The following is a 26,469-nucleotide window of genomic DNA, read 5'->3' on the forward strand; positions in this document are numbered from 1 at the left end:
GTGCTGAAGGAGGGACCGAGAAACGGTTGATGATGAGAGGTTTGAGCAAGGACACATGGAAGGCGTTGGAAATACGAAGATTCTTAGGAAGTAGAAGTTTGAAACAAACTGGATTGATCACTTGAATGATCCTATACGGACCAATAAAACGAGGAGCGAATTTCATAGATGGGACCTTCAAACGAATATTTTTGGTAGATAACCAGACACGATCTCCAATTTTCAGTGGTGGAATAGCCCGCCTCTTCTTATCTGCAAAAGACTTATATTTGGCAGATGTCTTCCTTAAACAGGTTTTGACCTGAGACCAAATATTTTTGAAGGTTTGGCAAACAGTCTCTACAGCAGGAACTTGGGTGGGAGGGAGGGCAGGAAATTCTGGAAAAGACGGATGGTGACCGTAAACCACAAGCACTTGACTTTTTGAAGATGACTCCTGAGATCCATCTTCAACGTCTGAGGACGTCACGAACGCCCGATGAGGAGAAAGGCGTTCAGACTGAACCTTATCGCACAGATCCGTAGATGAAGGATCCTGTGGAGGGAGACCTGGTGGACCCGGTGAAATAGACGACAGCTGTATTTTGAATGGAACAACTTGAGAGAGACAACGATGATGACGACATTCAGCTCCCCAAGACGTAACTTGAGAAGTGTGCCAATCAATCTGGGGAGAGTGACGTTGAAGCCATGGAAGGCCTAATACAATCGGACTTGTAGTAACAGGAAGAATTAGAAATGAACTTTCTTCTTGGTGTAATACACCAATTTGAAGGGTTACTGGAGACGTACTCTGGGTGATGAGACCATTGACAATGCGTGATCCATCGATAGCAGTCACAGTAATAGGTGTCTTCAAAGTAATCACTGGTAGGGACCATTGATTCACGAGGGATTCAGAAATAAAATTTCCCGCAGCTCCAGAATCAATAAGTGCTTGGGACTTAAAGGATTTGGTAGCAAAGGAAACTGAAACATCAAAAGCACAGACTTTTAATTTCGTAGAACAAGGAGAGGACTCCAGGAACCCTAACCTTGTCTCCCCAGTATTGGTTAGAGCCCGGCATTTCCTGGGACAAGAATTGAGCATATGCGTGGAATCAGCACAATAGATACAAAGTCTTTTTTTTACTCTTCGATCCCTCTCCTCTGACGTTAATTTGGAGCGACCTATCTCCATGGGTACCACTGGAGATGAAGGTGGGTGAAATTGAGAAGTTGAACGAAGAGGTGCTTTAACTGAAGTTGTTTTTTCAGACTCCCTTTCACGGAATCTCATGTCTACTCGATGACAAAGAGAAATCAAATCTTCTAAAGAAGTAGGTAGTTCTTGAGTAGTCAGTGCATCTTTAATTTTATCGGAGAGCCCCTGCCAGAAGGTGGCAATTAACGCTTCAGTGTTCCACTGAAGCTCAGAGGCTAATATCCTAAATTGAATGACGTACTGTCCTACTGTACGAGAACCCTGACGTAAACGGAGAATGCTGGATGCAGCGGAGATGACACGACCTGGTTCATCGAATACACTTCGGAACGTGGAAATAAATTTGGCACTATCCTGTAATAATGGATCGTTTCTTTCCCACAGAGGGGAAGCCCATGCGAGAGCTTGTCCAGAAAACAATGAAATAAGATAGGCCACTCTGGAACGATGGGTAGAAAAATTTTGAGGTTGGAGCTCAAAATGAACAGAGCATTGATTGAGAAAACCCCTACAAGTTTTGGGGTCTCCATCATACTTTGACGGAGTAGGCAGGTGAAGCGTGGAAGCCGTAGACACCTGGGATGGCACTGGGGAAACGGAGGAAAGCACAGGAGCATCAACATTAGCTGTGATATTCTGTCCAGATGTTCCTTGGGAGGCTAACGCCTGGTAACATTGTAGTAACAGCTGTTGGCGAGCATCCTGTTGCTCCATACGGGTGACCAGATGCTGCAGCATCTCTTTAGCTGTAGGTTCCGAATCTGGGTCTGTCATGGCCTGATCTTATTGTCACGGGCACTAGGAGTCTTTACCCAGGTATCACCAGATGATGGTCTTACCGCTGTCTAGGTGAGGGAATGGAATCCAGGTGAAGGTATACTGGAAAGGATACTGGTGAAAGGATACTGGAAACGGGTGACTCAGGAAACAGGGAACAGTGGTCTGCCTCTAGCAAGTTGTACCACTGAATATATATATGTGAGGAAGAGCACGGGAAGGTAAATGCAATGCAGAGTATACACGGGTACACTGAACTTGATCCCACGATGATATGCACAAGTAGTAATAACTGAACAGCACTGCACAATAATACAAAGTCACAAGAGCTATCCAGGCAAAAAGGTAACACAGTCAAATGATGGTAATAGTCTCAGCGGATAGGCAACTCCAGAGGAGAACAACTCAGTCCAGCAAGATATGCAATACACCAGCACAGTCAATGAGAAGTATGCATACCGTGGTTCAGGAGAGCAGGCTGTCAGACAGAAGTGCAGGGATACCTGAACGGCTGGAGGCCGGCAGGATACGAAGTCCCAGGAGGGTAGAAGCGGTAATCAAGTAGGGCAGCGCACAGGTAGGTAGACCAGCAGAGATGGAAACAATACTCAGGAAGCAGTAGTATATCGAACTGGACACCTGGAGAACGCTGAAGAGTAGAGATGGTCTAGACGAGATGGAAGCAGCGGAGCGTTGATCCAATGCAGACAGGCGAGTTGACCCAAGCGGAGACACTGTAGAAGCAAGGAGAGCGGATCAGCTGGCTGCAGACACGAGGAGTACTGGAGGGTTGCGATGAACAGGGTACTGCAGATACACAGAGGCAGCGGATAGGAATCAGCTGGAGCAGTCACGATGAAACACGGGAGAGTTGAGGTGAGCAGGATACTGTAGATACACGGAGACAGCGGATAGGAATCAGCTGGTGCAGTCACGATGAAACACGGGAGAGTTGAGGTGAGCAGGATACTGTAGATACACGGAGGCAGCGGATAGGAATCAGCTGGTGCAGTCACGATGAAACACAGGAGAGTTGAAGTGGACTGGAAACTGTAGTAGCACAGAGGCAGCGGATAGGAATCAGCTGGCACAGTCACGATGAAACACAGGAGAGTGGAAGTGGTCTGGAAACCACAAACGAACAACAGGAATCAGCAGGAGCTGAACACACGAGGAAACACAGGAACACCTTCAGAGGCTCATGGGGAATGAGACTCCAAGATCAGGCCACGAGGTATTGACCTCAGGTGCTTTAAATAGGGAGTGTTGCCTGATCAGCCAATTAACTAAAAGGAACATGAACTGAAGGTTTGAAAGGGCTGCACATGCGCAGACCCTCAGGATGGTGGACGGCCACGGTTCCTAAATACACGAGAAGTAGCACTCACAGTCCGGTGAGTGACAACCTGTTCCTGTGTCATCTAGTTAAAATATTAATTTAAGTGGCCCGGTCATTGCCTGCTATTTTTAATTGAAAGACTAAATCATTGTGATGTAGATAAGTTGTAGTGTAGTTTCAATATTTGGAATATGGGTGTAAAGTGTACATATTATTAGATCCAGTGCAGAATAAATATAATAGCTTTGTGATGCGCTGAGGTTCCTTTTAGGGCCATGTATCTACTATATATTGGTCTGTAATCCAGTAGAAAATCACATGATGATGCCACAGGGCTGCTCTATAAGAAATGTGGACGCCTTCAGGCTTTGACATTTAGCAAACAGCTTAAAGTTAGAACACTACATGCAATAATCAGAGGACCAGCAACCAAACATCACATGACAGCATTTATCAGTAATAGAGGTTTAAATGGGACTGAATGGACGTCATCTTTGGCAAGACATTTATAAATGTCAAGTTGAGGAATTTCCCAGCAAACCTTGATATTTCCAAATATCTGTCTGTGGGAAGTGGAAAAATAATCAAAATCACTAAAAATGAAAACGTACTCCTCATGCAGATCTTAAAAATCTAACTTCAACCCTTACACTGCATTTACTACATCAACTGGCATCCACTCCCAATTTGTATATCCCACTCCCAATTTGTTCTACACTGCAGGGATTGTAAGGCACCAGACTCACATCTAAAGAGCAATCAATTGTCTATGATCTCTGTTAAACATTATCCCATTGGGAAAGTGATCTCCTAGAGCTCACTATTTCCATGTATTACAACAGCACCCATACCATTCTAGAGAAAGCAGAAGCAAATCTTACCCCGTCTCCCTGTTGCTGCCTTGTAACACCTACCCTTTTAGTAGTACTGTCCTATGGGTAGATACATTTACCCATTATCAGTATGTCATACTTACCTACTTTCTTCAGCTCCCTTCCGGGAGCCAGCCAGTGGAGGGGGGCGTGAGGGGGCGGGGCGGCCAAAATCGCGTCATTTCGGCCCCGCCCCCTGTGACGTCATGACGCAAATTGCGTCATTTGACAGCGGGGGGCGGGGCTAAACGCCGCGATTCATCGGGAATCGCGGCGTTTGGGATCTAATTCTGCCCACTTCACTAGGAAGTGGGCACTTCCTAGTGAAGTGGGCAGAATTCGGGAGATTGCCACACTCGCCCGGGAGTCCGGGAGACTCTCGCAAAATGCGGGAGTCTCCCGGACATTCCGGGAGAGTTGGCAAGTATGCAGTATGTCACAGGCTGGAGAGATACATAGGCATGGGTGGGGGGGGGGATTCCTTACAGGCCGGATGGATGCAATTCCTTTAATATTTAGTATCCACAAGAATTTCAAATGGGATAATGGCTTTTGTTACTGGGTGATCATAGGGGGACACGAACAGGTAGGGTTTATATGCTTTAAAAGCTACAGGACATAAATCATGCTAGGATATACACTCCAGCACAGGTCGAAGAGACAAAATAAAAGTCTACCTGTGCGATGTGCACTTGAAAAATGTTAGCATATAGGAGTGCTTCATTCTGTCTCACTGTTGCTAGGTTACCTGTAACCCCCGGTGGTCTAGGAGGAGAACAGGAAGTGGGGCAGGACACCACTGTCCAGATTGCGCTACTGTGCATGCGCAGGGACCCGATAACTGGAAGTTCGGATTTGTGCCTTCACTTCCAGTCAGGCACTGAATGGAGCAGACGCAGCTCTCACAGCTGCGTGTATACTTTAGTATAAAGCTACCAAAAGTTCCCAAAAGTACTTTATAAGGTGACCGGAGGCTCCCTATAAAATATAGGAGAGTCTGTGCCCACAACAAATATAAACTGCTACACGGACGTGCAGATAGAGACCCACCAAGTGGATTTTTACAAGCAAGTCTGTATATACAAAGAGTGTATAGGAATACATACTGCACAATACAGTATAAACTGATTGCTGCAATTCTACCTCAAAGTATATCAACTGTTAGTATCTGCATATATTCATCTGTTGCTACTACCTTTAATAAACAGCAACCTGTTTAAGTTACAAAAGTGTTGTGGCTCAACACCCATATTAACACCGCTGAACACCTTTAATAACATCAGAAGGTATAACCAATGAAAAAACTGTAGACTGCAGTGTATGAATGTAGATTCTGTGTGCAAAGTGTGTATACAGTGAATGTGCCTATATGTGTATAGGATGTCAGTGTTGAGTCTTTTTTCCCGACAGCTAAGCTTTGTATTACATTTTAGAAGATTCTTAAAAATGGGGACACTTTGGTCACACCTGCTTTTTACACAAAGCACACTATGGGGGTACATAATGCATCCAGTATCCAATTACTTAAACATTAAAATGTAAAATGAATGTTCGTGTGGTGCTGAAATCTCACCGCCATAACTGGAGATTAGTTCTTTGTAGTGCTGAGAAATATATAGCTGATATCATCATCATCTATTTAAATAGTGCCACTAATTTGCCAGCGCTGTACAGAGAACTCACTCACATCAGTCCCTGCCCCATTGGAGCTTACAGTCTAAATTCCTTAACACACACACGCAGACAGAGAGAGAGACTAGGGTTAATTTGATAGTAGCCAATTAACCTATCACTATGTTTTTGGAGTGTGGGAGGAAACCCACGTAAACACGAGGAGAACATGCAAACTCCACACAGATAAAGCCATGGTCGGAAATTGAACTCTTGACCCCAGTGCTGTGGGGCAGAAGTGCTATCCATTAAGCCACCGTACTGCCCATATGTGTTTTTAGCTAAAATCCAGACTGAGACTATGAGTACTCATACTTTAATTAATGTGTACAGATGTCAACTACCCCCTTTGCCAGTAATATATTGCACAGAAATCCCATCTCCATTGCCAGTCATATACTGCAGAAACATCCCCCCAGTTGCTTGAAAAATATTGCTCAAAGACCTACCCTCCCCCCAACTGCTGACAAATATATTGCACAGAAATGTCCCACAATTGCAGCCATAGATATAACAGGAATCCCCCAAATTGCTGGCCGTACATTGCACAGAAATGTTTATTAATTGCTAGACGTATATGTCATAGGGATCTGCCCAATTGCTGGCTAGGTACTGCACTGATATTTCCCCCAATGTTGTGCCACTATCCTCATATAATGCACACAGCTCCTCTCAATAGTTGACCATATAGCAGCACTATTTCTAAAACACCACAGTGGTGCACAATGATGGGCCCTGTAAAAACAGCATACATTACAAACAGTGAAATCCAATGTAGCAAATCAGATTAGTGCAGATGTGAAATAAAGGTAGAGAAGGCATGTTCCCGAGAGCTTCCATTTTTGGGGGGATAGTGGTACAGTTGAGGAGCATGATTTAAGATGGAATTTGATACTGGATGTGAGGAGTGAAGGAGAGGGCAGAGATAATGATGACACCTAGACCTAGGCAGTGGTCTTGGGAGATTGCGGTAATGGTGGTGTTATTGACCGTGAGGTAGAACTGTGGGGGTGGTGACTGTCATCACATGATAATTTCAATTTTGGAAATGCTGAGTTTTAGATAATGTTGGGATATCCATATATTACACAAACATCCTCCCAAAATTACATGCTATATATTGCATAGACGCCCCCAAGCACCACTGTCCAATCTAGAGCTTCCAGTTCAATCCTGAATGCTCCAGAAATTACAGGCACTGGAGACGCTGGCATATGATGATGATGATGACTGGTGATTTAATGTGTTAAACAAAATAGAATAAATATATGAATAATTTAAAAAAATGTTGTGTATCCCCCCCCTCCAAATGTGTTCCCAACACCAGCAATCACAGCCTAGGCATTTGTTTTGCTGGCTGGATTCCATAATGTCACTCAGCCTCACTCAGCTAGGGCTGAGTGACATTATGACAGGGGTACCCCATGCTGCTGTTTTCTCTGTTATAGGGCCAACAGCATCGCCTCTCACAGCCTATTGCATGTAGTGGCTTTTTCAGAGGGAGCCCATGCTGTTTGTCCCATGATTTTGCCGCTACCTGACTTGGCTATGAGCCGTTGCTGGGAACACTTTTGGGAACACTTTGGAGGGAAGTCGGTCGTGATATTAACCTTTTTTTTCTACACACTACATCATCAGCAGCATGGATCTTAGTACCAGCCCTAAAGCATCCAGAAAAGATACGGATACTGACAGACATATCTGTGTGTCCCTGCAGGCAATTACGCGAACATACCCTTACTGTACCCGGCCTGCGCTTGTATGCCCCTTCTCTACCCCATTCCCCCCCTCCAGTCATAAGGAATGCAAGTGTTGATGCTACCAATTTTGCATATGGACAAATGTGTACGCTAATGTGTGTGACCATACACAATGGAAATTTACATATTTTACGCTAATGAAATGGGAGTTCACCCTGATATGTCCTGGGGACAGATCCCCTGAATTGAGGACTGTCCCAAGGAAATGGGGATGCATAGTAAGCTCATTGAATTCATTTTAGTCAATTCCTCTATTCCATTCCTGCTAATTATATATCAGTGAACACAGGATTCTGTTCCCTAGTGCATTTCTCTGTTTGGCATTAAATGGTTTGTGTGCCATTCAGAAAGGAGAAAAATCTAAGTACTGAAACATTTACCTTGCTAGATTGTTGTATATCCGCAAGCTCTGAATTCAAGTGATTATTTATTTCCCAAGTGTGTTACTCTATATCTATAACATCCTCTGCTACACTTAGAGACCAGTGCTGTACACTATAATAATCACATCAGTAAAATACCCTTATCTGTGCTTGAACAATATTATTTTACTGTAGGTTTAAGGCCTGAGATTCTAGGATGTTTGCTTCATTTCCCTCTGTGCACGACTGCAGAAAGCTCAGATGCATCTCTTCCAACCTGGAGCATTTATAATTACTCCCTGGACCTGCTGAAGGCTGCAGGGCAACCAAATGGTGAGGGCTGTGCGCTACTGTTTTCTACATTTTATTTCTTGCACTCTAGATGTGCCTAAGGCAATATGATTCAGAAGGTTCTCTATCCTATAAGCAGAGAACCAGCAGAGCAGCACAACGGCATGAAAATTATGGCTTTCCAATAAATTATCATGTATCATTTTCTCTCAATTTTTCTTTTATGAACTTGCGTTTTTCTTTTATACAGTCAGAAGAAGTCTCTAATATTGTATATTACTATGCTGTTAAGCAGCAAATCTTGATATATATTTATTATCTTTCTTTCAAAAAAAATCTTGTTAATTAGAACATATGTGCCATGCTTACAAACAGGACATTGTAATTAAATAATGTGTCCACCTCTGTAAATTGTTACCCTTAAGCCTTCATCATCATCATCATCATCATTTATTTATATAGCGCCAACATATTCCGTAGCGCTTTATAATTGGGGACAAACATAGTAAACTAATAAACAAACTGGGTAAAACAGACAAAGAGGTGAGAAGGCCCTGCTCGCAAGCTTACAATCTATTGGACAATGGGAGTTTGACACATGAGGTTAAGTCTACATTTGCAGTCGGCCCAGCCAGACTGCAAAGGTAAAAGTGACTCATAAGTTAAATGATCCTGTCACACAACAATGTTGGTCAAGGGGTAGTTGTATAACAAGTGGTAATAGGGTAGTGTAGTGAGGTTAAGAGGGTGGTTGAGGAATATTATGAGCTTGTCTGAAGAGGTGGGCTTTCAGAGAACGCTTGTAAGCTTGTAGACTAGAGGAAAGTCTTATTGTGCGAGGGAGAGAATTTCATAGAGTGGGTGCAGCCCGGAAAAAGTTCTGTAACCGGGAATGAGAGGATGTAATGAGGGTGGATGAGAGACGCAGATCTTGTGCAGAACGGAGTTGCCGAGTTGGGAGATATTTTGTGACAAGAGAGGAGATGTATGTTGGTGCAGCTTTGTTGATGGCCTTGTAGGTTAGTAAGAGTATTTTATATTGGATTCGGTAGAAAACAGGCAACCAGTGTAGAGACATACAGAGTGATTCAGCAGAGGAATAACGATTTGCAAGGAAAATCAATCTTGCCGCAGCGTGCAAAATAGATTGTAGGGGTTTGAGTCTGTTTTTGGGAAGGCCAGTAAAGAGGGAATTGCAATAGTCAATGCGGGAGATAAGTGCATGAATTAAGGTTTTTGCAGTGTCTTGTGTGAGATATGTGCGAATTCTGGAAATGTTTTTGAGATGTAAGTAACATGATTTAGATATAGAGTCAATGTGGGGAACAAAGGATAGGTGTGAGTCAAGGATTACACCTAGGCAGCGAGATTGTGGGGTGGGATTTCTGGTCATGTTATCAACAGAGATAGAAATGTCAGGTATGCTCTTGTTGGTGGGTGGGAATATTATTAACTTTGTTTTAGAAAGATTAAGTTTGAGTTGGCGAGAGGACATCCAAGAGGAAATGGCAGAAAGACAGTCAGTTACACAGGATAACACAGATGTCGAGAGATCAGGAGAGGATAGATAAATTTGGGAATCATCTGCATAGAGATGATACTGAAATCCAAAGGAACTTATTAGATTTCCAAGAGAAGCGGTATAGATAGAGAACAGCAGAGGACCTAGCACTGAGCCTTGCGGTACTCCAACTGATAAAGGAAGAGGAGCAGAGGTGGCCCCAGAGAAATTAACAGTGAAAGAGCGATTAGAAAGGTAGGATGAGAACCAGGATAGAATGGTGTCTTGAAGCCCTAGGGATTGCAGCGTTTGTATGAGAAGAGAGTGGTCAACGGTGTCAAATGCAGCCGAGAGATCCAGGAGTATTAGGAGAGAGTAATGGCGTTTAGTTTTAGCAGTGATCAGATCATTGAGATATAAGCCTTATCTTTCCATGTGAAGAGTATGACGCTGGTTCTTCCCTTGGGACCTGAGCTGTTGTCGAGAATGAGCCACCAATTCCTGGTGCCGTTTTCTATTCCCTAGACAGAGCTGTCTCAAGATCTTGAAAATGTATCAGGACTTTGGGCTGAATAGGTGGCGCACGATGACACATTCAGCAGTTCCAACCCTTAGTAAATTGTCATAGCACAGTATTATGTTACAAATCTAGAAGATACAATACAAAACTTTATTACTGACTTTCCCAGTTACCATCAGATATTATTTAACTTGTAGAAGACTCATTATCGTTGTAAGTATTGTCTGAAGTGTAACTGGGAAAGTCAGTAGTAAAGTGTATTTTACTAAATGGTTGTAGGGGTGTTGTACTCAGCAGTTTTTGTCACCATTTGACAATATCCTTATTTTCTTTAAATGTACCATTTAAGGTGCTGCTGAATGCAAAAAAGGGTAATCTAGAACCATTCAGGAAACAAGCCCATGCAAGGAATTATACTGTTGTAAAACATTTGCATATGGGGCAAATTGCCTCACAGTTTACCCAACTGACAGCACCTGCTCTGCAAAGGAGTAACTACGTGTCTACATAACTGTCCTCCCTGTAAAATTAACATTTCACTAGCACATAGATACAAATAGACAAAGTACTTATACACAGATACAGACATATATTGCAAGAATCATTTACAAAAATGTAAGCATATGGCACCAGATGCTATGTTCAAGTTAATGCTTGCATTTACATGGGCAAAAACACAGTTTAGCATGTCCAGGTGGCAGCGACTGGAGAGGTTCAACATTTTTCTCTCACTATATCAGTGCGAGGGGGGCTAATTATATGTTCAACCAAGGGGAGCTGGTAATTAGGCAAGTACAAAGGTGATTGGTGAAATAATCAGAGCAAAGGGGTGATGGCAATATGATCAGTGCAAGGGGGTGTTTGCAATATGATCAGTGCAAGGGGGTGTTAATAATTTTACCAGTGCAAGGGGAGCTAGTGATATGATGAGTGCAAGGGGAGCTAGTAATATGATCAGTGCAAGGGAGTGGTGGCAATATAAAAAGTGGAAGTGAGTGTTGGTGGTATGGTCAGTAGAAGGCAGTGTTTGTGATACAATCAGTGGAAAGGACCAGTGATCTGATCCCTAGGGGAAAGCTGTTTGATCAGTGCCAGGGGACTGGCAAGATGATCAGTGCACAGAGGTGTTGGCAGTATGATAGTGCAAGGCTGGCAATGTAATAATTGCTGGGGAACTGCAGTGAAAAATATATTTCATTTGCCCACATTCCCCATCACATTTTTACCGTTATGCCATGTAACATTCATACAAACCCAGTTATGCTTCCTCACACCCACCTTCATGTACACAAATATCTCAATAGTCAAACTGTTAGGCCACTGCCAACATCTGGGCCCCCTTTGCTAGTTTAATCTAAATTTCAGGTATTTTTTGTCTCAAAAGAAGAACACTACTGAATACACAATTAAATGTGTAAGGTTTTCTAATTTCTCTATATTGGCACATGCATATCTACTCTATTGGCAAATGTATAGTGTGAATATTTATTTTATTAATCTTTCCAAATACTGTTTGTATATTTTAATTTTACCTTAATAATTTACAAACTTTCTTTCTAAAATGTCTTAACTTTCTTTGTTTTTGACCCATTTGTCTTGTCATTTTTTATACATGAGTTCTCTATAGTTGCCTAACGTTTTTACGGCGATCAGCCAATTCTGCAGAACTTCATTATTTATGACTGTCCATGGGTTCCAAACAAGACAGAAATGTAATTGTACAATTTTGGATTTAATTAACACAACCAAAATAACTATTGTACATGCCTTTATTGTTTCTCTTTTCACATGTACATTTCAAATTGTTTCTATTTTTTTAAATCAACATTTAAGGTATGCAGCAGTTTTAGAAATGTTTAAGAAACTTTTTATTCCTTTTATTTTCCAACCTGTTCAATTTATTGTTTTTTTTTTCTAAAAAAAACACTTGTGCCGTACTAAGCAAATTTGCCATATGCCAAATGTTCCTCTTCTGCATCCTAACAGAACAAACAAAGCAGAACATAAATATATATAAGGCTCTGTTCAATTTTATTCTTACCATTTCAGGTACTTTCTCTTATCCCATATAGCATTTAGGGAGCTAAATAAAAATAGCCGCAAAATGCAACCTACTGCTGTCATGCATCATATGAGCAGTACTGAAACTCTTGACAGACCAACCTCCTCTAATAAAGAATTAAGAGTAGCTAGCTGAAAACATTGGCAGAAATAGATGGAAACAAGAAGTACTCATATATATATATATATATATATATATATATATATATAAATATATATATACATATACACTATATGGACTAAAGTATTCAGACGCTTGACACCAACAGGGAGTATAATGACATTGTGTTCAGATACATACATTTTGATATGAAGTTGGTCCCCCTTTTGCAGAAATAACAGCTTCTACTCTTCTTGGAAGACTTTCCACAAGATGTTGGAATGTTGTTTCTGTGGGAATTTGTGCCCATTTACTCTGTAGAGCATTTATGAGGTCTGGCACTGATCTGATGTTGGAGAAGAAGGCCTGGCTCGCAATCTCCGTTCCAGTTTATGCCAGAGATGTTCGACAGGATTAAGGTGAGGGCCCTATGCGGGCCAGTCAAGTTCTTCCACACTGAACTCATCAAACCATGTCTTTGTAGTCCTTGCTTTGTGCACTTGGGCACAGATATGTTGGAATAGAAAACTGTTGCCACAAAGTTGGAAGCATAGCATTGTCCAAAATGACCTGGGGGTAGATGTATGGACCTCCGGATTCTTCAACTCCGGCGAGTTCAGCGTCTTCAGCGCTTAAATTTAAAGCGGCGCTGCCTTGTAAAGGGAAACTTCCCTTTACAAGGCAGCGCCGCTTTAAATTTAAGCGCTGAAGACGCTGAACTCGCCGGAGTTGAAGAATCCGGAGGTTCATACATTTACCCCCTGGTATGCTGAAGCTTTAAGATTGCAATTCAATGGAGATAAGGAGCCTAGCCCAAACCCTGAAAAAACAGCCGCATGCCATTTTCAATTCTCCACCAAACTTCACAGTTGGCATAATGCAGTCAGACAGATAATGTTCTCCCGGCATCCACCAAACCCAGACTCGTCCATCTGACTGCCAAACGGAGAAGGGTGATTTGTCACTCCACAGAACACGCTTCCACTGCTCCACAGTCCAGTGTCGGTGTGCTTTATATCACTCCATCCGACACTTGGCATTGGTCTTGGTGATGTGAGTCTTGCATGCAGCTGCTCGGCCATGGGAACCCATTCCATTAAACTCCCGCCACAGAGTTTTTGTGCTTATATTAATGCCACTGGAGGTTTGGAACTCTTCAGCTATGGAATCAACAGAGCATTGGTGACTTTTACACATCATGCGCCTTAGCGGTCGTTGGCCCCGCTCTGTGATTTTACGCGGTCTTCCCCTTCATGGCTGAGTTACTGTTGTTCCTAAAAGCTACCACTTTCTAATAATATCACTTAATTTTGACCGTGGAATATCCAGCAGGGATGAAATTCACAAACCGTCTTATTGCAAAGATGACATCCTATCACAGTGCCATGCTTGAAGTCACTGAGCTCTTCAGAACGACCAATTTTGTATCACAAATGTTTGCAAAAGGAGACTGCATGGCTAGGTGCTTGATTTTATACACCTCTGACAACGGGTCTGATTGAAAAACTTCAATTCAATAATTAACAGGTGTGGCCAAATACTTTTGTCCATATAGTGTATATACGGTGGTGGAAGTGGATATTAAGAGGTGCTGGTATGTAAACTTGACGTATATGAACAGAGGCCTGGGTGCCGCCTCGATGCTATAAGCTTTAGGGATTTTGATATAATATATAAAAATATTAAATGACGCAAAGCTCCACTCTGTGTCCCCCTTATTTAATCACTTTGGCTCTGTGCCTCTCCCTCATGTCTCTGTCTTCCCACATCTCTCACATTTCTCCTTTTGGTATTTACATTTTTCCTCATATATCTTGTTCATCTTTCAATATCTCCCATGTGTTTATTAACCTTTTTCTTATGTCATCCATGTGTCCCTTCTCTTCTCCCTTTTCGGATTCTTTTCTCTGTTAACTCTCTGCATGCCTCCCTATGTTCATCCCATATAACCCCCTCTCTCCCTCTTTACCTGATCCCCTCTGTGGCTCTGCCACATGCTTTCCTCACTCCTTGTGCACCCTCTCTATATAAACCCATTCCTGCTTTTATTCGTATTGGGGATACATGATTAGATGGATTTGAAATGTGAAATGTATTTATATTTTATTAGCTTTTACAATGCTGACCTTTGCAAATATGTTTGTCTTTACCAAATGGTTAATTCTAAATTGATGAGCTGGTGTACATGAAAAAAGTATAAACCTGCTTGGTTTAAACAACTTTGTGACATACCATTGGGGAATCCTCACCTTTTGGATGAGCTGCGGTAGCAGCGTCTGTTAATATTATGCTCATCTGCTTGTAGAGCAAGTGTGCAGCTTGAAACGAAGTGGGGTGAAGAAGTGCCGTTATTTCATACCAGCACATACAGCCCCACTTTAAGCACTGTATGTAGACTGTATAGTTTTCTTTTATAATGGTTATAATTGCACTTTTGTATTCAAATCATGTACCACTAGTAATGCAATACATACATTTGTACTCTCTGGGGAGCGGACGTTCTTTAAGAAACTGTTTTTAACCATGGCTATGTAAGACCAGTTATCCACTGGTGTTGCATTTGCATAAAAAGATGCAAGTGCAAACAGCATGTGAAATCGCATATAAACACTCTGCGTTCATGTGGGCGTTTGCTATAAGGTTCACATGCAGTATACCCCCTGTTGATATATTAAAGACGCGTTGGCATGTGTTTGTGAGTGTGTCCAGAATGCAGGAAGAGTTTTTCCTATTCATTTCAATGGCCCATTCATTTCCAACTATCACTGTCAGTGTCATTCTTTCAATTTTCCAGCAGGTAGCAACAAGCAGACAATGCTAAAAACATTGCTTCCTGTTTGGTGCATCCTTACCCTTCCCAACCAAAAAATGCCATAGACACTTTTACATTTCTGGTGGACACTTACCCTAAACCATATGTTATACATCTATTTGGTATAGTACAATAATTACAATTCTGACCATGCATTAAAGAAAAGCAGTCTTATGAGAAAATGTTATCCCATTTACTTCTGATTCTTGCAGTCAAACACCTTGCTGACTATTAAAGGTTTCTAAATAGTGTCAAAAGTTTTAGGGACATTGAAATAATGATGACAAAGAAAACGACAATAATAATATTAACAATAATAACTATAATAAGTTCAATTTCCCTATAGTATGAAGTTATAAAATGCATGTATAACAATATATGGAACTTTGAAAAAAATTGATATTTGAAATAGAAATAAACAGATTAAAAAAATTACTTGTACACAACCCTGAATTCTTCTGCAGACAAAACAGGGCAGCCAATGTCTAGTATTGTGATTCACGAGTTTATCCATTAATTGCACAAATGAACGGCTTCTGTAGACGAACAGGCTACAGTTGAACAGGGTACAGAGAAGAAACGTGTGATATGACCCATAGCAGGTGTTTCAGTATCATTTTGCAAGGAAAATGCATTTGAAATCCCTTCAATTCCCCTTCTTGAAGTTACAAGCAATTTGAACTGAACCTATAATCAGCATCAATCCTATCCAAAATCTATTTCAGCTACAGGAGCATCAAGTAAGAAAAGTGCCAATCATTTTGTTCTGGCCTTTACTCCCAACAAAGGAAATAAGCCAAAATAATGGCCCAGAAAGAGGTACAGAGCACTGAGCCTCTGTTCTGCACACACTGTGATGTCTCATTCTGAAGATTGAATCAAAACGCCAATATCCTAAGACCATTTTTTTTACTTAACAGGAGGAATTTCACCCTTCATTGTTTCCTGCATTTCTGGAACTGCTCATATAATAACATCTCCCTTTCTTGTCGCAAATAACACAGCACCCTATTAGGGAAGATTATAATCTTCTTATTGATCATTGCTTAGTGGTGAAAAAACAGAAAGGTCAATTGGAAAGCATGCAAGTTGATTTTGTGTGATTCCACAGCTACATAAAATGGTGATCACATGCTAACAGCACAAGTACAAATGTAGGCCAGTCTCTGCCCTAGGTGAGAGAAATATGAACAAACTGACATTGGAGATGAAGGCATGTACAGGGCAGACATCAGATATTTTCTTCCAGTTTTTGTTTTGTAGTAGTTCAGGATTAGGCAACCAGAGGACATTGTGAGATTTCTAGTACCGCAACAGCTGGATAGTGACAGCTGTTGAGATTTTTCTTGAAGCATGCTTATTAAATATTATTTTTATCAGTGAGCTACTAGTGAGAGATAGTGGAAAGACTGATTGTGAACACCAAGACAATAATACAGGTAGGTAGTAGGCATTTTTAGAAGGGTGAAGAAAAAAACATTTCAAAGGTCATTTAATGATCTGTAAAAATGAGGACCCACAGAAGAAAAGCTCCATAGCTTACAGGAAACAGGTGGGTTACCACATCTACATGGCGGAGTGTGCATTTCATGCAAAAGTTTACATCTCTTGCTTGGAGGAGCTGATTGAAAGTGGGTGGATCAGGAGGTTCCTTGCTTAGTCAGGCTAGACCCACTTGTGCGCCTTTAGTTGTCCCTACATGCACACCAAGATTTTTTCGAAATATTATACTTTAAGAGGTCGAGAGAATGCATTTACATGGGTGCCCCTGGCCCAGGGCCATCTTTCCGCATGGGAACATTGGACAATTGCCCGGTAGCCCCATAGGCATAGGGAGCCCCATAGGCAGGGCCCGGAAGAAAGAAAAACATTTTTTTATTTCTTTGCGGTGGTGATCCAGCTCCCTCCCTGCTGCGCTCGCACCAAATGTCGGGTGTAACGTCCTCACGCCCAACATTTTCTTTGAAAAGCGGAGAAAGGAGCCAAGACGATAGAAGAAGAGAACGACAGAAGAGAAGAATTCAGAAGAAAGCAATAGAAAGGTAAGTGAAGGGGGAGTGTGAAACAGGGGAGACAAAAGAAGGGGAGCAAAAGCAGCACAATGGAGGGCACAGTGTGAAACAGGGGAGAGAGAAGAAGGGGAGATATCTCTGGATTAATCTCTGTTGTACAGCATGTTTTTTTTAAAGTTTAAACACTTTTGTTGCAAGTAACAATAAATATAAGCCTAATTTTATTGATAATTTACATTTTTATTTCTGTGAGTGGTTGTGTAGGTACGGGTCACAGTGCACTGCTTTGCCCGAGGGCCTATAATGCTGCTAAGATGGCCCTGCCCTGGCCTTTTATCGCCCCACATCAATATTAAGAGGTGGCTGAGATCAGTACCTTGAATAGAATGCTTTTTGCACCTTCCAGATACACTTCATATGGGAAAGCACAATTTATAGGTGCACCTGAAAAGTTTAAATTATTGAAGGTCCATGTAAGTAGCTAAAATTTTGAAGTGACGTGTTTACTATTTCCACCATATACTTTTCAAGCACGCTACATAAAGTTTAGCATAGGGATTTTACAGAGGCTCTTCCCGAAAGCATAAAAGGGATGTACACCTATATATGGGATAAGTGCTAAATAGGCACATTTGCAAATAATTAAATGCATGTCAAGGAAATATTTTTTGAGGCTCATAAATGACCCAATGTTTGTCATATATTATGCATGGCAGGTACACATTCTTGTAATTTATGAGGGGTAGAATCTGAGCCTCTACCAATGTTTAGACTACCCAAAGCTTACCGTATGAGGGAAGAATATTATATAGACTTCCTGACAAATTATCGGATATGTTATTTTGCCCTCTATATTAATGTGCCCTCCACATACAAAGTAATCTCCGATAGTGAAGAATATTTTTTTTTAACATTGTTTTATTTTAGTGATATTAAAGGGACTCTATCCACAATTTTTATTTTCCTTTGCACATTACTGTGGAAGACAGTGACTTGGTTTTGTGACAGCAAGCTGCCAATGGATGGCCCACAGTGCTTGTTTTCTACCTTTTCCTCCTGCTTTCTCTCTCACACTCTGAACAATTGTCTGATAAAAAAGTGAACTACTTCTATCTTTAGTAACAATGGCACAAGGAGAGTAGGGCAAAAAATGTTAACACACCCGTACAACAGGAAAAGATCTTATGTGAAAAGATATTAAGATCCATGGTAATACTTCAAGTGGGCTCTTTAATTATTAATAGCATCATAGTACTGTCAAATAAAGTAAATAAAGCCATTTCTTTATAATTAAATCACATAGACCATATGGGAGACATATAAAAATTGGGTTAGTGTATATATATATATATATATATATATATATATATATATATATGTGTGTGTGTATTATACCTTCGGTTGATTTCATGAATACAATGCACTTTTCACAAATTAATTTAAAGTTCTTTGCATCTATCGATGCCTATAATAGAGAAATGCTGAGTGTACACTATAGCAGAGTGTCAAAATCTCCTACCCGATGTGTGTCAATCTGGCTTTGCACTTTGGGAACATCCCCACCAATGGGCTCCTGCTGCTTTAGCTCCTCGTTCTTTAACTGCAGCCATGCAAGAAGCTCCTGCAGAGAGATATGTAATCGCTTCCAGTGCTCTGTGCTGGCTTCTAAATGAGACCTACAAGACATTATGCATCACATTATTGTCAGGGGGAGAAAGATCACGGCAGATGTACAGCTCATTTCATACTGATACCAATCTCTTTTAGACGATGAATAATAATTAATATATGAGCTGCTCTTTGATGAGAATTTATTGCTGAGAAAAAGAGGCTGCTCCCAAGCAGTCTTATCATGATGAACAATATTTTGCAGCAATTAGCCCACATAGTTCAATTAGTGAGAATAAAATATAAACAACAAAACATGAACACATTGCTAACTAATAAACTAGCTATTAAAAATTATTTTATGGAGGTAATAAACAAAAAGAATAATATGTTTAATGTTATAATTGCATTAAGTAACACACAATTACATGCCTATTGACAAAAACGGAATTGAAACCATCAAAAACAATAGTATAAACATTGAGAATGGTCGATTTAACACATTAAACTTTTGGAATTCTTCACACATATGAAAGTCCTGTGAGTGATGCTTGTTTAGACCATTTACATGAAGCATATGCTCTTCATCTCTTCCTGAAGCCTATTTATTAATTAGAGGAAAGCCCTATCTATCAAACCCTCTCTGCCGGGGATAGCTTTAGCTGCTGCCATTGGCAATCATTTTCACCAGGTCTGTGAAAGCCAACATAACAGGCCATCCCTTTGACACTGCTCAACTTTCCCTATAGTATGGGAAACCTGACACAGCATCTCTAAGGCTATCAAGTAGAGGTGCCGAGTGTGTCAAAACTCTGATAAATATAGTGAAAGTATTATTATTGAGAAGGGAGGGGATTTAGTAAAAAAGTGGAAAACCCCTTAAATGCAATGTGTTGCTTATGCTTTGCTAGAAATATCAATTTAACAGTTTATCATCATAATTTAATCATTAAGACTGGTTTAGATGGGGGATTCTTGGCACCTGTAATCGCACCTACATTTGCATTTCTACCACCTGGTTCCATCAATACAGCAAAACAAATTCTGGCTATTGCAATGTAAGGCTTGGATAGGGTTTAAACAAAATATCTGAATACCTCTGTTTTCCTACCTCATTACTGCCTCTTAGTAGCATTTGGAAGGATTCTCAATGCAGCATCCACTCTGCTGAACTCCCTTTATGCTTCATTAAACCTTTCCACAGCTTTCAAACTTTAAATAACTCCTTCTAAACACATATGATATAACTAGATACACTATCCTCTATTTACACATTGTACACATCAAACCGGTGGTAGTCATATTAATGACTACCACCATAACAACATCACTTACATCTACAAAAATACCCAGAATTAAAAAATGCCTACAAAACTAAAATATTGACTTACAATGAAAATTACAGTGCACATCCTCGGCATGCTTACTCTGCATACCGATTTCACTCTCCATAGCCAGTAACATATCTCGGTATTTAAAGCGGCAATGCCTAACCCCACGACTTTAACATTTCAGTTAGACGTTGGGGTTAGAAATTTCCACTTTAAATACCGAAATATGTGTCTGGCTATGGAGAGTGACGTAATTTCAAAGTGCCGGCTTTCAGAGAAATCGGTATGCAGCGTAAGCATGCCGAGGATGTGCACTGTCATTTTCATTGTAAGTCAATATTTTAGTTTTGTAGTCATTGTTTAGATCGGGTTTTTCTTGTAGATGTAACCGATGTCGGAATTACCGACATCGGAAAATGGTACCCCACCCCATCAAACAGCTCCTTCCAAAACTCACCAGTCTGTCCATGGCCCTTGTTATGCGCTGAAACTGTACCATATACATAAACTAACCTTATGTAAAATTCTTTAGTTGAGATTGTAAGCTTGCCATGTATCATCATGTTTTTTTTTTCATATATCTGTCATGTTTTGCTTATAGTTGTTTTTCTTCACATTTAATGCACTTCTGAAGAGTCATGCAATATTAGCCTGCTATATTAATGAGGTTAAAGCAGCAATTCCATGAAACAATTAAATGTGCTTTTAACATAAATTACATTGGCAGGCTATAAAAATAATCTTGCTATTTTCTTGGTTTGTTTCTTCAGACTACTATAAATAATTTATAATTATGCACAGATTCATGGTATCCACGGTCACATGATGTAGCAGAGAGGATTTGGAATGACGCTCTGAGATCTGTCAGCTCTGTGTGCTGTAAAATACTCCACTTCCTCCTCCTCCTCCTCTGCCTTCACATGACAAAGATGAGATCTGTGAGCCTGTATGTGATTGGCGGTCATATTTTTTGCAACTGCCAGAGAGATTTTGAAATATAGATAATGATTTGTAGAAGACCAGCTAAAAAAAAATGGCTTTCAGATTCACGCTTACAGAGGAATTCAATTGGCCGCGTTACTGTGAAAAGTAACACGGCCTGCGCACTATTACCGTTATTTTGGTAATAGTACACTTAAATACCGTTATTACGGTAGTTTCAACGCCGGCTTTTTGCTTGCAGCTCCCTGAGCTGCGAGCAGAAAGCCGAGTTAATATAACCGTAATAACAATAGCTTTTACGTGGCGGTACTTCGGTGGGAATTGAATTCCCCCCTTAAAGTTTTGTTTAACTTGCTTACTTAACTTGCTATTTAAAGGAAAAAACCTTCTTTGTGGGATGGCTGCTTTAATATAGCACCATAATTATTAAAATGGCACCACAGTGATTTCTTAAATCTGCACTGTGGTTTTGACGTCCACGCTGTCAATGAGGCAGTTAAAAGTAAATGTTAGAGCATATACTTGTAAATAATTTTTTCTTCTGAATAAAACAAGGATACGCCTGACACAGTACCAAGCTTTATACTTTTAAAAAGCAACATTCTTGAATATATTATTTTTCTGTGAAATTAAATACATACCTCTTATGGTTACTAAACTTTATATAATTAAATGGTTTTTCTGGTGAAGACACATATTTCCCCTATGATTCTTGCTCAATTGAACATTGTAGATTAATGTTTACTCTCCTAAATGGCTCTGTTTTGATTAATTAAAAATGATATTTGACTTAAATAATTATGTTGAAACATATAATATGTTGCCTTTGGATTTTAGTTGCCTGGCAACAGTATTAGAGTAAAATTTGGCTTTATACTATGGACATGAAGGAGTTATATGATTCTGAGGTGGATTTATGAGAATGTCAGTATGGAGTCTACTTTTTATAGTATAGGATACAATGCAATGCTATTTCATCTTGCAGTACATTGTGCCCCACTTCACACTACTCTAATATTTATTAAAGGATATAGGTGAAATTAAGTAGTGTATTAGTTGATTGATTACTGAGACTGGCCACTGGCCTATGGTGCAATGAACTCTGTTTTTTGACTAAATTTTAACTCAATCATTACTTTAGATATTTATATGCAACAGTCCTTTTCGTGTTGTTATTCAAACCTCCTGGTGACTGAATGTGTGGCCTGAATGAGCAGACACACCAGAAACAGTTGCTTAGCAACATAAGACTGATATGAGCTGATCAGGACCTGTGTGGTTAGAGAGCGACAGCCAGTGACAGCCAGGGAACCCGGGGACGGAGGGCAGGAAGTTCTGGGATGCCCCTTGCAATCTGTGGGGTGTGCTCTCTGCAGCCACACACTATGTGCCTGCAATAAGCATGGATAAATAAAAGAAAGTCAGAGAATTGTCTGAGGAGGTCTAGTATGGACAATTTCAAGGCTATGTATGAATCTCCAGAAACCTTGATATTCCAATTTCCACTGTATGTAATGTTATTAGAAAATTTAAGGCCCATGGTACTATAGCCAACCTCCCTGGAAAGAGAAAACTTCATTGAGGAATGCAGCATGGTATGGTGTAGAAAGCACCTCTATCAACTGCCCAATAGATTTAATCTGACAATATGACAATCAAACACAAGGTATGACAGTTTCAACTCACACCATCCATTGCCTACTCAATGAAAGGCATAACAAGAATCTTTCATAATATTTCTGCTCATTACCTGATGTTAAGGGACCTTTTCCTGAGTTCATTCCATCTGACATTCATGTTATCAAGTCGTCTGTGCAGAAGAACTCCATCTTCAGATCCTTCCAATGATTTAAGCATTTTCTGTCCATTTTCATCCAAAGAATGAAATACTTCTGTGTGGTCATCAATGTCAGCTTGTAACTCCTTTGATGCCCCCAAAAAGGAAAAAAAATAACTAAAATGTTAAAATCCCCTAAAACAAAATGTAATTTAATGTCAAAATAATACCTACCACTTGATTTAAATTCAATTTAAAGTCGTACTAAACCTAAAACACAAGTTGTATTATTTGAAAAGAAAAACAACAAAAACGAATTACAACAATGACAAATATATACTTAAAGTAAAAGTTTCTATACCATGAAAGAAGGTGAGATGTTTGACATCCTGTTTGCACTCACTATCAACCTTAGCACAAGCTATTGATTTCTGTTACCAGTCATTTTCTAATGGTGGCCAAACAGATTGCCTGAAGTGTCCTTCAATGGACTTACTGTCAGGAAGTCTGATGTGTGAAGCAATTCACCCCACACACACACACACACACACACACACACACACACACACACATTTACACCTTTATCTCAAATATATTCAGTTCTGATAAGCTCTTGAAACACATTTTTATATTCGCCAAACTGTATTTCAAGTTTAGTGGTCTTTAAAAATGAAAGAGGAGCTAACAAAAACCAATAGAAAAGAATAATTCATGGGCATTATCTGTAGGATCAATGTTAACAGAAGTGTGTGTACTCATTACACAGTAGACAATTGGTCTAATGTTTGCTTTGCACTGCTTGCTTAGCTTCCAAATTACTGATTATAAAGAATTGAATGTATGTTTTCGTTTGTAGCTTGCAATTATTTATTTGGACTTAATTTATTTCAATTAACAAATATGATTTATTAAAAGATTATACATCTTAAATTAATGAAACAGACATTTTATTTCATTCAAATATCAATTTAATTGCATGTAAGATGAAAAGTAAAACATTAAACACTACAAATTAACAAACTTTGTACTATTCAGTATTTTATTACTTTCACAACATGACTTGTCAAATTCTTTATTCAGTAGTATGGCATCACAGTTCTAATATAATATGTTTTAAACAATGTGAGGTTTATTTATTTGATAACATGTTGTAATGTTTTTCAAGTGTAGTTAACTAAATAAAATCAAACATGTAATTGGTTGCTATGAGTTACAATATATGTGTGCAAATAGCACTATGGAGTTGCATAATCCCAAATTAGTGCATAAAATACCAATAAGTGCAGATGTAATACTAATAATAATAGTAATATTGATTATCGTTGACAGCACTGTTTCCTTGTACCTTTCACAGTAACTTTGTGTATAAATATACTGTAATCTTTATATCAAACAAGTACAGTATGACAAAATGTATTAAAAGCAAGGCACAGCCAAAATAGTTATAGCAAAAGCATCATAATTTACACAAATGTCTCAGAAGACTGTTAGTGAAGACAAATTGTCTTAAATTTCCAAATGTCTGACCTTAACATTATATTTCTTCCTGTGCAACATGCTTTGAAGACCGTAACATCAGTTGAAATCTGTGGCACTTGCAAGACAGCTCCCTACTGACTGTATACAGTTGAAGTCCCAACCCTAATTCCATTAAGCTCGCACAAACATTCTCCAAAGCAGGACTTGATAGTAGAAACAAATAGCTACTTTGTTTTGTGGCAAAATACTGGACATGTCCCAGTGTGTAGGATGGTGGCAATCATATAGCAAAAAAACATGTAAGGGCAAATTGAGTTCTTAACTGTTTTGACAGTGGGCTTTCAGTGAGAGTATAGGCTACAAGTCTTCAAATTCCAAATTTAATCTACAATTAAGGGGTTAACATACAGTATATAACATAGCAAGATAAAGAAGAGACACAGTTTTACTTTTCTCTCTCATTTCAGTACACCAATCGCTGCCAAAGTAAAATTCTTTCACAGGCCGGCTGGCATTCCTCTCTGCCTACACGCTGAATGGGATCTTTGTATTTCAATGGCTTTTTATGTTTTATATGCTTCTGTTGTAGCTTTGCTTTTTTTATTTGTTTCATGGATTTTATTTGCCAAACAAAAATAAACACGGCAAAACTTTACAGCAACTTTAACATATAATAATTAAGCCACAATAAGTAATTACATTGATTAAGTTTGTAAGATATAACAAAATCAAACATATATAAGATTCTACTTTAAAAGATAATTACACCCAATATTAATAATTTAGATTTGAGTGGAATATCCTAAATAAAACTCAGTCCCTAAGGGTTACTTACCTGAGATCTGGTGTTTAGGTTATCTGGCAGGTCCCCAAAGTTTTGGATGTGCCCGCCTCTGATACACTCTCTCCTGCATGCTCCCACTGGCAGCATGTTATCAGTGGATAACATGCTACCTGTCTGAGACAAGACTGGATTGGCAGGAGTGAAGGGAATGCAGCAGACATTGAGAGACTACATGCTGCACCAACATACATCTCCTCTCTTGTCTCAAAATATCTCCCAACTCAGCAACTCCATTCTACACAAGATCTGCGTCTCTCATCCACCCTCATTACATCCTCCCATTCCCGGTTACAGGACTTTTTTCGGGCTGCACCCACTCTATGGAATTCTCTCCCTCGCACAGTAAGACTCTCCTCTGGTCTACAAACTTTCAAGCGTTCTCTGAAAACCTACCTCTTCAGACAAGCTTATAATATTCCTCGGCCACCCTCTTAACCTTGCTACCTTTAGCCTGTTACACAGTTTCACGCGGGACAGCTGCCCCCTGACCAACATTGTTGTGTGACGGGTTCATTTAGCTGAGTTACTTTTACCTTTGCAGTCTGGCTGGGCCAAAATGCAAAATGTAGACCTAACCTCATGTGTCAATCTCCAATTGTCCCATAGATTGTAAGCTTGCGAGCAGGGCCTTCTCACCTCTTTGTCTATTTTACCCAGTTTGTTTATTAGTTTATTATGTTTGTCCCCAATTGTAAAGCGCTACGGAATATGTTGGCGCTATATAAATAAATGATGACGATGATGATGATGATGCTACCAACAGGAGTGTGCAGGAACTAGAGGAGCAGAGGTGGGTGCGAGCCTGAGCACCAGACCCCAGGTTAGTAACCCTTTGGGACTATATATGAAGTAATATATTCCACCTGACTTTTGAGTTAGCCTAATTATCCTTTAAAGAAAAATGGAGGTAGGATTGAGAATAGAGGATCAGGATAGGCCTATATGATAATTACAGTAGCACTTATTCCTGTCTACTAAATGTGACTTCAAATCTCTATTCCAAATATACATACTTATAAAACACCTACCCTTGTCATCTTAAACCAAGACAACTAGTTTTGAAGGCATGCAAATTGCAATGTCATATATTCCATGGGTTAGTTGCAAAAGTCACTTTGTCTCCTTGTGTCCATGGCACAAAAAACTAGGTTGTGTGCTCAACTGGGCAGGGAATCTGACAAATTCTGTGCACAGCAGCCATCAATA

The 26,469-nt window shown here is 40.0% G+C and overlaps 1 protein-coding gene across 9 annotated transcripts in view; it reads right to left on the reverse strand.

Annotated features, from left to right (window-relative positions):
- The window catches only part of DMD (dystrophin), a 1,967,742-nt gene that overhangs the window by 451,002 nt on the left and 1,490,271 nt on the right, over positions 1-26,469 (reverse strand). For all 9 annotated transcript variants that reach the window (XM_075200299.1, XM_075200300.1, XM_075200296.1 and 6 more), the window contains 2 exons: positions 22,914-23,086; positions 18,802-18,958 (listed from right to left, as the gene is read on the reverse strand). In XM_075200299.1, coding sequence (XP_075056400.1) covers positions 18,802-18,958; positions 22,914-23,086 — 330 coding nt within the window. The remainder of the gene's footprint in view (positions 1-18,801; positions 18,959-22,913; positions 23,087-26,469) is intronic.

The sequence above is a fragment of the Mixophyes fleayi genome, chromosome 2, assembly GCF_038048845.1.
Source record: "Mixophyes fleayi isolate aMixFle1 chromosome 2, aMixFle1.hap1, whole genome shotgun sequence".
Classification (NCBI taxonomy): domain Eukaryota; kingdom Metazoa; phylum Chordata; class Amphibia; order Anura; family Limnodynastidae; genus Mixophyes; species Mixophyes fleayi.